The sequence below is a fragment of the Solanum lycopersicum genome, chromosome 5 (assembly GCF_036512215.1).
Source record: "Solanum lycopersicum chromosome 5, SLM_r2.1".
Classification (NCBI taxonomy): Eukaryota; Viridiplantae; Streptophyta; class Magnoliopsida; order Solanales; family Solanaceae; genus Solanum; species Solanum lycopersicum.
Genome location: NC_090804.1, coordinates 35,172,260 through 35,186,057, shown reverse-complemented (window position 1 = coordinate 35,186,057; position 13,798 = coordinate 35,172,260). Strand labels below are relative to the sequence as shown.

Here is a 13,798-nt window from a genome sequence, read left to right as displayed (position 1 = left end):
CACCAACCACAGAAATATCATCCATAAAGACTTCTATAGTATCCTCCACCATGTCAGAAAATATCGACATCATACATCTGTTAAATGTGGCGGGTGCATTGAACAACCCAAACGAGATTCTTCTAAATGCAAAGGTCCCATATGGACAAGTAAAAGTGGTTTTGTCTTGATCTTCTGGTCCAATAGAAATCTGATTATACCTCGAATATCCATCAAGAAAATAGTACCACCGTTTTTCCGACAAGTCTATCCAACTCTGATCAATGAAGGGCATAGGAAAGTGGTCTTTTTCAGTCCATGAAATTAATTTGCGGTAATCCATACACACCCTCCATCCAGTAGCCGGTCTCATTGGAACAAGTTCATTTTTTCGTTGGGGACCACAGTCATTCCCCCTTTCTTAGGTACACACTGAATTGGGCATACCCAAGTACTATCGGCGATTGGACAGATTACTCCGGTTCTTCATATCTAGCTCATATTTAACCGAACATCACCTCGGTCAAGAATCGCAACTAATGAATCATACTCTTCAATGCAATCGCTATCAAAATTCATTATCACTTCCTCATTGTTCAACCGAAATTTCATCTGTCCCTTTGTCATGTCTACTAAGGCTCTTCCTGTAGCAAGGAATGGCCTTCCAAGAAAAATGGGCACTTCAAAATCGACTTCACAATCAAGAATAACAAAATCTTCCAGAAATATTAATGACTCCACTATTACTAGCACATCGTGGAGTATCCCGATAGGCCTTTTTACTGTTTGATCAGCCATTAGTAGCCGCATCGCAGTGAGCTTTGGATCACCCAAACCCGACTTCTTATAAATCGAGAGGGGCATGAGATTTATTCTTGCCCCCAGATCACATAATGCTTTCGCAAACTGTAATAGCCCGATTGTACATGGAATAGTGAACGCACCCGGATCTTCTTTCTTTTGTACCAGAGATCTTGTAGCAATAGCACTACAATGCTGCATTCTATCATCATCCTCAAAAGTGGCCGATCTTTTCTTTGTGACCAGATCTTTTATAAACTTGGCGTAATCGGGATTTGTTCTAAAGCTTCTACAAAAGGGACATTGATAGAAAATTGCTTCAACATTTTTATAAAACGCTGATATTTACCATTCTCGGTCTTTTACAATAATCTTTGAGGAAATTAGGGTGGTGGCCTAGGCATGGGAATTACCTTTTTAGGCACTTCACCATCTTTTACAGTGTAATCCTCTAATTCACCATCAACATCTACCACTTTATAAGTATCTTTTGTCACCATTTTCTCATTAGACGGCATAGGTGGGTCAATGGTTTGCTTGCTACCGCGAGTAGTAATTTCCATACAATGACCATCATTTTTAGATTTTGGACAGTGTTGGTAGGAAGTGTGCTCGATTGCCGTGTGCTCACTGTCCCTCATAATTGGGCAAATTGTAACTCAAGTTGCTTAATAGATATTGCATGTGTATCGACTTTATGCCCAAAACCCGTCTAAATCATTCCTCAACTCTTTATTATGCTCATCACTAGCATCGAACCTCCTCATAATTTTATGCGACATATCCTCAACTCAAGACATACTACCTCCACTATCCCTAGGAGTAACTTCATGATTTTGAGGAGAAAGATAGGGTCCATCTTGGACATAACCCTCACCATTGTAGTTACCATGTTAGAGCCTTGGGCACATGGTCGGATAACCCCCGTCTATTCATTTACTGCATAGGAATCCTCCTCATAATAGCACTCTTCGTTTTGTGGCGGTGGTTTCGACAAGTAGTTGACTGCATTTATCTTGTCTGCACCCACACTGACATGTTTTAGTACCAACCCAATCTCGGTACTCATCTGAGCCATTTCTTTGCGAATCTCATCTGTGGCTAGGTTGTTAGTGGACTGAACTGCGAAGGTGTTTCTCCCTGTATGAGACTTCCTAGTACTCCAAGCTTTATTATTCCAAGAGATTTTCTCTAATTTTTTGGCAATCTCAGCATAAGGAAATTCCCCATAAGATCCACCTGCTATAGTGTCCACCACCACTTTATTAATATCATCCTCTCCCCGATAGAAGTATTCCATTCATGACTCATCATCTATACAGTGATTTGGAACACTTCTCAAGAATGAGGTGAATCTATCCCAAGAACTACTAACTGACTCTCCTGGTAGTGCCACAAAGTTGTTCACTATGTCATTGTGGTTTAGTTTCCTGGAGACCGGATAGTAGCGTGCTAAGAAAACATCCCTGAGTTGGTTCCAAGTGAAAATTGTGTTATAAGGAAGCTCAGTGAACCATATAGCAGCCTCTCCGGTCAGGGAGAGAGGAAACACTATGAGCCCTATTACATCTAAATCCAAGTCAGGCCTCCCTATACATCTTTTACACACTGCCCTTACCTTAGCGATTTTGGCGTGTGGATCCTCAGAAGGTAGCCTTGAAAACTAACCTCTGGCAGTGAGCATTTGCATCAGGCTACTAGTTACCACAAAAGTATGTCTTGTGGGTAGAGGAGGCAAAACAAGTGGCGGCCCATCGGGGTCTTCTATGTTATCATAGCCTCTGTAGTATGCTTGGGGACGTGGAGCGGGATTTCATCCCCTCTGTTGGTGTTTACCCGAAGCATCAGATAACAACTGACCATGAATATCAACTGGAGCTGGGATGTTCTGGTTTGGATCTTCATCATTGGTTCCCAAGTTTTGATTCCTGTTGCATAGTGTACGCTCTAATTCATGATCGTAGAAAACAAGGGTTCTCTTTCTCTCCGTGTATTTTTCATACAAGGAGGTTGGTTCTACACGAGTCAAAAATAATAAAAAAAAAGTAAAATCAAGAAAATATCAACGAAACTATAGTAATAAGTTCAAGTTAATCTAAAAGCTATAATCCGTGGCAGCGCCGCCAAAATTTGATATACTCAAACTTACTTCTCAAATATGAAGTAAAGCGGTCGTGTCAAGTAAGTAACCCAACTAGTGAGGTTGGGATCGTTCCCACGAGGAAAATAGTTTAGACATAAATTTAACCTATTATTACTATTGTTCGGTCAATTACTTCCTTGGAAAGCAAAAAGAGTAAAACGGGGGTTTCTATTTCTAAATGAATGAAAATAACTAACGAAATTGAAAGAGACACCTAACAGCTTTGAATGTTGGAGTTTAATCAATTAATCAAAGTAACTAGGGTTTACGTGTTCCCCACAGGTTCATAACATGATAATTCTAACTATAACAATTCTTTTCTAGTATCTTGCATGCAAAGTTATAAGTTATGTATTTCTAAATCATTGGTCCGGCATCTAGAAAATCTCACTCCGTACATTGGTCCGGCTACGTGTGTTGCTATCCTAACCCTTATCTTTACCTCATATTAAGCATCGTATTCGATATTTGACTAAGTTATTACCTCGTACCAATCAATACTAGCCTATTAGATAGTATACACTAAATCTATGTTGATAATTCTTTTTCTATTATCTACCTCCTTGGTCCGGCAAGTAGCATTAAGGCGAGTTCTAACTTTGGCCATCCGTCAAAAAGACTTCTAAGCGAAAGAATTATTAATACATGCAAGACACTATTCTAGAATTGTTGTTTTAGTCAGGTTTTACCTCATTATTTGCCTATGGTTCCCACAACCCTAGTTATGGAGTTTAATTACCCATAGTCATAATCACAATATTCAAATATATTATTTAAGAATTCATGTACTTACTTTAATGAAAAAGAGTAAAATCTGAAAGTTTTCTTGATTAATCACCAAAAATCACCAACAATCACTTGCAAGAATCTCAAAGTAATCAAGAATCTCATAAAAAGTCTAATGATAATCAAAAGTCTTAACACTAATACACATAGTCTAATTATGATACAGACTCTAACCTTAAAAACGAGGTTTTTTAAACTATTTATAGAAAAAAAACCCAGTTAAAAAAGGACTCTTTTTGCTGGAAATCTGTCAAACCGCGACTGGGTCGACGGACCTCGCGACAGATCATCGTGGTCACGATGGACCGTCATGGACTCCGTCGACCCATACTTGATGAAATTTCTTCAGCTGCTCTCTTCATTACCTTTGACGTCAAGAATGACGGACCGTCATAGGCACAATGGTCCGTCGAGGGTCTTCATTCCAAAACACTTAAACTCTTGGAATATGGGTATTGGGATTACTTCTCTGAACTTCATGACGAACCTGCAGGACGGACCGTCATAGACCCGACAGACCGTCATGGACTTCGTAACCCCACACTTGGTCAGACTTCCCCTTCTTCCTTTAGCACCTGCACTACGCTGCCACCTACGGACCGTCACAACCATAACAGACCGTCACAAGCTCCGTAGGATTTTGGACAGATTTCCTGCAAATAAGGAGAAACTTATATTAAAATTAGCACAAAAAGGATTTTGGACACACTAAACATAAGGACAAAGTATCAATAATATCGTGAAACTATGGTATATCAGTGCCCGGACTTCACTTCAACCACCAATGATGACTCAGAGTTATCATAGAGCATGAAACCAACATTTGAAGAGTCTTCTAATCTTACTTCCAACCTAGCCACCCTAAGTGCATCCCTCATTAGGTATTTTTTGGCTTCATCAATGTGGGATACATTACCCGTAGTCATACGAATTAGGGCATCCGCAACCACATTAGCCTTGCCGGGGTGATAGAGTACACTCAGGTCATACTCTTTCAACAATTCTAACCACCTTCTTTGCTGGAGATTCAACTTTTTTTGGTAAACACATATTAGATACTCTTATGGTCGGTAAAGACATCAACATGTACACCGTACAAGTAATGCCTCCATATTTTAAAAGCATACACCATGACCGCTAACTCAAGGTCATAAGTGGGATAGTTTCTCTCACGTACCTTAAGTTTCCTAGATGCATACACTATCACTTTCCCTTGTTGCATAAGAACACACCCCAAATCCAGTCGAGATGCGTCACAATACACAACAAAACTCTTTATACCATTCATTAAAGTCAATACTCACAGCGGAGGTGAGCCTTTCGTGGAGGTGAGACTTTCTTTCAACAATTTTAAATTTTCTCACATGCCTCCTACCACTCTAATTTCTTACTCTTTTTGGTCAAAGTAATCAAGGAAGATGCAATGGACACAAAACCATCCACGAACCTCCGGTAATATTTTTCTAGACCCAATAAACTCCTAATGTTGATTGGAGTCAATGGTCTCAACCAATTCTTCACCGCCTCCGATTTCCTTAGATCAACCTCAACTCCTTAATTAGATATGACATGCCCAAGAAATGCCACCGACCTCAACCAAAACTCACACTTGATGTCAAACAATTGATGTTCGTTAAGGGTTTGCAATACCACCTCATATGACCCATGTGATCACCCTCGTTCTTCGAATATACCAAGATATCGTCAATGAAGACAATGACAAATGAATCTAGGTAATTTCAAAACACAATATTCATTAGGTCCATAAACGTCGCTGGAGCATTAGTGAGATCGAAAGACATTACCAAGAACTCATATGGTCCATACCTAATCCTAAAGTCCGTTGTTAGTACATCCTCACTTCTCACCCTAAGTTTGTTATATCCCGATCTCAAGTAAATTTTTGAAAGGTAGCTCGCCCCTTGAAGTTGATTAAACAAGTCATAAATACGAGGGAGAGAATAAATATTCTTAATGGTGACCTTGTTGAGTTTGCAGTAATCAATACCCATTCTGAAGGACACATAATGCTTCTTCACAAACAAAACCGGAGCACCCCATTGAGAAATACTAGGCCTTATATAACCCTTATCTAGTAAATCATTGTGTTGAGCATTCAACTCCTTCAATTTAGTAAGGGCCATCCAATAAGGAGGAATTGAAATGGGATTTGTATATGGTAGAAAATCGATACCAAAATCAATTTCCCGTTCTAGAGGAATACCGGGAAGGTCATTAGGAAAAACCTCTAGAAATTCACTCACTACGGGGACCGATTCAATAGGAGAAATTTTGGAGTCTAGGTCTTGGACTCTTACAATATGGTATAAACAACCTTCAGATATCATTTTGCATGCTTTTATACAAGAGATGATATGATCTCAAGGAATAGAGTTTCCCTTCTTCCACTCTACAACGCGTTCATTTGGAAAGTTAAACTTCACCACCCTTGTCCTACAATTAATAGAACCAAAGAAAGCGCGCAACCAATCCATACCCAATATAACATCAAAATCAAGCATATCGAGTTCTACTAGTTCAACATAACAAACTCTATTGGGCAACATTATAAGACAATTTTTATATACGTTTTTAGCAACAAGTGACTCGCCCATCGGAGTAGACACTATAAACGGTTCATTCCAAATATCTGGTAAGATATCAAACTTTTTGGCTACTAGAGGAGTAACATAGGATAAAGTAGATGGGATCATGTAGGGCATATACAACAATAGAGAATGCTTTCAACATATTGTTCACCACGTCGGGAGAAGTCTCTTGCTCACCCCTAGAGCGGAGAGCATAGAAGCGGTTCCTCTTTAGAGCATCACTAGAACCACTTGCTTGATCTTAACCACTACTCTTGTATTGACTCCTCATAGTAGGGCAATCCCTCACAATGTTCTCACTCTTGCCACAACCAAAATAATTATCCGTCCCCTTAAAGCAATCACCATAGTGCTTCTTGCCACACTACCTACAAGTTGGCTTCTCAGTAGGTGCATTAGTACCTTTCCCTTCTTGAATATAGGGTTATACACTCTATCACCACTAGCTTTTGGGAACTTGGAAGGTACTTTACTTGAAACCCGCTTCTTAAATCTAGTCTTGTCTTGTATCTCAAGCCTATTCTTTGAAGAACCTCCATAATAAAATCTTGATCTCTTAGCATCATTACTCTTCCTCCTAGACCTTGTCACTTTTACAGGCTTGGCATTCACCATAAGACAAGAAATGTTAATATTGTCATGAAGAATAACCTAATGACACTACTCTAGCAAATCATCCGACACCCTCGTCACAAAGAGGCTCATTTCATCTCTATGATATAAAAACAAAGAAGGAGCATATTGCGACAATGTAGTGAAAGGACCACCTCTATTTCACAAATCATGCATCAGCCACGTCCTTGAGTTCATAAGTGGCCAACTCGGCCTTCTTACTTGTGGACAATCCCATAGACAAAAGTATTTTAGAGACTTCATTGATGAATTATTATGTGTCTTCATCAACTTTACACCCATAGAAAGTAAGATGGTTCATCCTAGTGAAGTCGCTTAGACGGTAGTCATAGCAGTGACTTGTTGACGAGGACGGGGTAAAAGCTCCCGGGTTGCTTGAGCCGTCATAGCTTGGGATTGGACAGTGGCGCTTTAGACAATTGAATGATGGCAGCCCTTATATTTCCATATTTTAAGGGTGGAGGATTGAATGGAGCTTGGTCAACATTAGCATCTTCTTCAAGTGGAGGAACTTGCTCACCACGCGGAGGAGCTCCCGCATTGGCAATTTCGTCCTCAATACTTCGAGCTGTATTCCTTTGAGTGTTCATGATTCCTATAAGCACAACAATTGTATTAGATAAAAAATCACACCATAAGTATACTCTAATGGCACGATATAAGATTTCTATGAATGAGAGCGATTCCTAAGAATCACATAGGTTCCTATTCATATGTGTGACGTGCTTCACAATTATGAATACGAACCTACAAAGATGTGTTAGAGAAAGAGACATAAGTCAATGATATTCAACCTCATTCTCTAGTACCATGTTTGTTACATCCGGGTTTACCCCCTAGACGTAATCGGTGTCGTTGTCCTTTCTCAACGACTAAGACTAGATCTTAGTCTCATGTGATTACATTCATAGGTTGAAAATAAAGAAAAATTTAAAACATTCATTACATCTACTTGGAGGTTTACATAGACCTTTACATACACATAATATATACGTATAGACTATACATAGACTCTTCGTATATGAAGGTTATATAGCCTTCTAATTTTATTGAACATACATATAATTAAATAGAAAGATAGTCTGAAAGATTGTCTCATCTCATTCCATCTAAACGATCATACCAATTTCGGGATAGCCCTACATCAAATGTAAAGAAACCACATATAGGCATATACAATTCATACACAATAAAAGTTGAATGAACATAAAAGTCTTATAAAAATAAAGGAACTTCATATTCAAGATATTGGCATCTCCCTCAAAAATTGAGGACCTACCCACTTGGATGATAGAAAATATTAAAGCCTTCTTCAAGTCGTCTCGAATGAGCCTTCAACGACTGGAACCTAAAATGTTTGGGAAAAACGAAGAAAATGGGGTTAGTACTCCACATGTTCTTACTATGAGACCCTATGCACATATAAGAGCAAAACATGTTAAGGAGGGATATTTAGTCAAAACATGCCATTTTACCCGTTTTAATAGTCTAATGCTAAATCAAGCAAGTCATACCAACAAACCAAACATGCTTACTAAATCAAACAAGTAATATATATCCCAACATACTTGAACCAATGATTTACTACAACCATATCATCAAGGAATAATATCACAAGCATGTATAAGAGTCAATTATATCATAATATGCAAGACAACTACTCATGAATCCTTATGAAGTCAACAAGTAAAAAGAACCAAGAAAAGCCCCATAACCTTACTCAATCAAGTAGCCTCACCAAGAGACCATAACCAATGTCCAAATCCACATAGTATAACATTTATATATACATTTCATCTTATATAACAATATAACCTAACACATACTCATAAGTGAACTAATCAACATATAGTATCAACAATGTGAAAGTTCATCATATACATATTATATATCAATATAACAATAACATATATAAGAATATCCTCCTAAGACTCCCCTCAATGCTAACTAGTGTAATGCTTAGGTAGAGTCTCATACCCATAACTAGACTAAACTAAACCCCTTAGGTTATCTTAGTTAGAGTTTAATTAATTAATTTATTTTACCTTTTGGGAACATCTTTCCCTAACCGACACAGACCAGATGAATTAGTGTGGAATACAGTGTCATAAAATCTTACATCGAAAGAAGGCGGACTACTTTCAAAGGTATTACCAAAACATAAAACATATGAACTACGTGGTTCCAGTGGCGATTATTCCTATGGAAGAAACATAGTTCAAGAACTAGGAGATATATTTGGGACCCTACTTATGTTCCATTCATTATAGTCTCCAATCTCAAGAGTAATGTAGTTCTCCTTCTTTTCCTATGTGCGAAGGGACACTCCTCAATCTAGTTCACTCGATGCTAAGCTAGAGTCTCTTTTTGAAATGTATATAAGCCTTTAATTATAAATAATAGCTTAATTTAGGTCATAGCGTCTATCCGTTGTTTAATCATCATCATCAATACATCAAAAAGAATTGCATGTGTATAAGTCCTTTCATCATAATTCATATAGGTCAGGTTAACACATTACATATTAATTCATAATAAGGTACATTGATATACATCACCATCCTTATAGATTTTACATCTTAATAAACCTCATAACCATAATCAATACATTTTAATTAAAACATCATACCACCCTATCATCCTAATATATGGCATACTAAAACATAACATCATGACTTAACCAAATTAATCACAATTGGAAATAAATATAGAGATTCTAAGACTTACCAAGTCTTCCTCATAGTTCATCATTTAGGCCTTACCATAAAACCTTAATTCAAACCTATTTAGATGTTCCAAATCATAATTCAATATACAACATGATAACAATACTAGAAGAGTCACTACACCATAGTTCAATACCAAATCAATTGTTAAAACAAGATTACTTATGCAAATTTCCATAACCTTGATCACTTCTCAAGATTAGCATGAAAGACAACGATTAATTTTAATTTGTTAATTATTGGTGTTACAACATCATCTTATAGTGATTTAACCCATAATCAAGACAATTGAATCCATAACAACCCAATATATATCCAGATCAACCTAGGGTTAAGGGTTAAGGATCAAAATCTTCAAATTGAACAAAACTATCACAATTTATCATAATAAAGTAAAAATACATGTTAATCTATCCATTATATCCTAAAGAAACCATAAGAAACTCGGTTCACTTTTAATTGGATAAAATCCACATGAAAACTCAACTTTTGAAATTAATTTTGAAGGAACCCTTTGAGATAAGAGTCTCAAAGGTGAATTAGATCTAACAATTTTACGTTTGATGAAGATGTGATTGTGAAATTTTCCCTTTTCAGCCCCCAAAACCTCACCCTATCTTATCTTTAATGGTGGCTTCCAAATAGAGAGAGGAAGAAGAGAGAAGGAAGAGAGTTTATTTTGTAATATTTAGGTGATCATGTTAGACTATGAAGATGTATTTATGTGTATAGTCTTAGGGTTGTTGTATGGTTATTCCTACTTGACTATATGAGTCCATATTGAAGAAGTTCTTAAGAGATCCTTAATTATCATACCTACTGAAGAAATTGGTATCAAGGATAGTTTGTTTTATTAGGAGATCCCGATTCAGATTGTAGCTCATCAGGTTCGAATGTTATGGACCAAAGAATTAGAATCTTTCAAAGTTATTTGGAAAAACTAGTTTGTTGAGGAAGCTACTTGGGAAGTTGAGGAAGATATGAAGAAGAGATATCCACATCTCTTTGAGCCCGGAGAAATTCCTAATCAAATTACTAGTTCTCTTGTTAAGGTGTTTAAGTTGGATTTTGTGTGTTACAACCTTAGACTACTAAGATTAATCTCATTATATGATGGATGTTCCCAAGGGGTTGATGTTATCCTTGCTATTTGAATGATCTGGAAAGAGCTAAAATTAGACTGAGTCATTTTTGGAAAGAATGAAAAATCAGCAGGTTGAGAAAGAGATGTTGAGAGATAGAAAAGAGCTTAGAAAAAGAAAAGCTTAGACAGGGTATGAGTCTGGGCAACAAAGAAGTAATGTGAGTCGTTATTTCTTCCATAAAAAAAGGGACTTTCTCCATCATCTGCTAGTGCACCTGAAACTTGAAACAAATGTTACTATAATTGAAAGAATTAAAAACACTTCAGAGCTAGACATGAACAATTTCAAGGTAGTGTGGCACAAGGAGCTAACTAGTCTCCTACATGTGCTAAGTTTGGTAGGAACCACCAGGTAAGTGGCTCTATGGCTCACTGGTTGCTTTAAGTGTGGTCAAGAGGGTAATTTCTTAAAAGAGTTCCCTCAGAACTGGATATGTAATAGAATTTGAGCAATAGAGTACAATCGTCATAAGTTTCTCCACCAGAAAAAACTGCATGTAGAGGAGCTACTTCAATGGAAGGAAGGGAGCAAACCGTCTTTATACTATTATGAGTCATCATGAGGAAGAGAATTCTCCAGATGTTGTCATTGGTATGATCAAAGTATTTAGTTTTAATATGTAATCTTCGCTAGACCCTAGAGAGAATTTATATTTTGTGACTCCTTATTCTCCAAGGAAATTTAATAATCTTCCTAAGAAAATTTGTGAGCTCCTTTGTGTATCTACAATGGTTGGGGATTCCATTCTAATTGAGCGAGTATATTGTGATTGTACAATGTCCATCAATCACAGTAGCATCATGGTTGATTTAGTTGAGTTAAACATGATTAACTTTTATGTTATTCTTGGTATGGTCTGGCTTCATGATTGTTATGTATCTATTGATTATAGAACTCGACTTGTCAAGTTCCAGTTCCTAATGAGCCAGTTATACAGTGGAGTAATAGTTCAGCAGTGCCTAAGGGTTATTTTCTTTAATACCTTAAGGAAAGAAAGTTTGTTTCGAAGAGCTATGTCTATCACATAGTCCGAGTTAAAGACACTAGTATTGTATAATCTCCTATTGATTTAGTGCCATTTGTGAGTAAGTTTCCACGTGCCTTTCCTGTTTATTTACCTGAAGTCCTTCTTGCGAGACACAAACTTAGGTATAAATATTCTTCGTGATACCCGTCCAATATCTATTCAAACATATAGAATGTATCCATTAGATTTGAAAGATCTAAAAGAATAGTGAAAAAATCTCTGTAATACGGGTTTTATTTTACCAAGTGTCTTAACTTGGGGCTCTCTAGTCTAATTTGTCAAGAAGAAATATGGTTCCCTTAGAATTTTTATAGGTTACCCAGTGTAACTAGGTTACCATCAAGAATAAATATCCTCTTCTTTTAATTGATGATCATTTCGATCAGCTTCAGAGTTCCACCTATTTCTCTATGGTAGACCTCACATTAAGCTACCATCAGTTGAGGCTACCCAGTTTATTATGTCATTTTGTTTGACCAATGCACATGGAGCATTCATAGACCTTACGAACAGAGTACTCAAGCCTTATTTAGATATGTTTGTTATCGTATTCATTGAAGACATACTAATAAATTCTAGGTTTGAGGAAGAACATGTTAGCCATCTCAGAAAATTTCTCTAAACTCTAAAGCACAGGAAGTTGTAATATATGTTCTTGAAATGGGAGTTTGGCTAGCGTATATGGCATTCTTAGGCGATAGTGTTCTTGGTGAAAGAATTAGAGTTGATAACTAGAAAATAAAGGCAGTGCAGAATAGACCTAACCAACATCTCCAATCGATATTAAGAGTTTCTATGGGTTCTTCAAATATTTTTGAAGGTTCGTAGATGACTTCTCAACTATTTCATCCCCTTTGACAAAGTAGACCCATAAAAAATCAATGGTCTAAAGCTTGGGAGAAAAGCTTTTGGGAATTGAAAAAGAGGTTGACTACTACATTAAATTGACCTTCCAAGAAAGTAATCATGTTTTTTTGTATATTAGAATTTTTCGAGAGTTTGTTTGGGATATGTGTTAATATATAATGGTGAAGTTATAGATTATGCCTCCCAGACAACTGAAATTGCACATGAAGAATTACCCAACCCATGATCTAAAGATCACTGTTATAATATTTTCCTTAAAAATATTACTCTATTATTTGTATGGTGTTCATGTTAATGTATTAACTTATCAGAAGATTATTCAATATTTTTAGTCAGAAATAGTTTAATCTCAAACAAGAATGGTGGTTAGAGTTACTCAAGGATTATGACATGAGTATTTTTTATCACCCAGGTAAGGCTAATGTTGTTATTGATGTCTTGAGTAGGTTTCCTAAGGGTAGTACCACCCATTTTGAGGATGATAAGAAAGATATAGCAAAAGATGTGCATAACCTTGAACGCTTTGGGTTTTGGCCAATGGATTTTACAGAAGGAGGGTAGTGGTGATGAATAAGGATGAATCATCATTAATGTATGAAGTTAAAGATAAACACAACCAAGATTCTATTTTACATTAACTAAAGGCAAATATTCATAAGAAAAACCTAGTGGATGTTATACAAGGGGGAGATAGTGTATTAAGGTATCAAGGTAGGTTGCATGTACCAAGGGTGCATGAACTCCAAGAAAGGATCATGGAGGAAGCTAATAGCTCTAGTTATTCTATCCATTTAGGTTCCATAAAGATTTATCACGATTTAAGAAATGTTTATTGGTGTAGATGTATGAAGAAGAACATTGCAAAGTTTAGTGCTAAGTGTCCGAATTTCAAACAAGTTTACATATAGAATTAAAGTCCCTATAATATTACTTAGAAAATAGAACTTCTGGAAAGAGAGTGGGAGATGATCAATATAGAGTTCATCCCAAGTTTACCATGGTCTTATAGGCAGCATGATTCTATTTGGGTGATTAATGATAAATTGATGAAATAAACCCACTTTGTGCCAGTAAAGACTACC

The 13,798-nt window shown here is 36.8% G+C and overlaps 1 protein-coding gene across 1 annotated transcript; it reads right to left on the bottom strand.

Annotated features, from left to right (window-relative positions):
• Positions 1-471: 471 nt before the first annotated feature.
• Positions 472-1,421, bottom strand: LOC138348782 (uncharacterized). Its single transcript, XM_069298358.1, has 2 exons — positions 1,194-1,421; positions 472-885 (listed from the first exon to the last, which is right to left on the bottom strand). The coding sequence occupies exons 1-2, from the start codon at positions 1,419-1,421 to the stop codon at positions 472-474; spliced, it is 642 nt and encodes a 213-aa protein (XP_069154459.1).
• Positions 1,422-13,798: the final 12,377 nt, after the last annotated feature.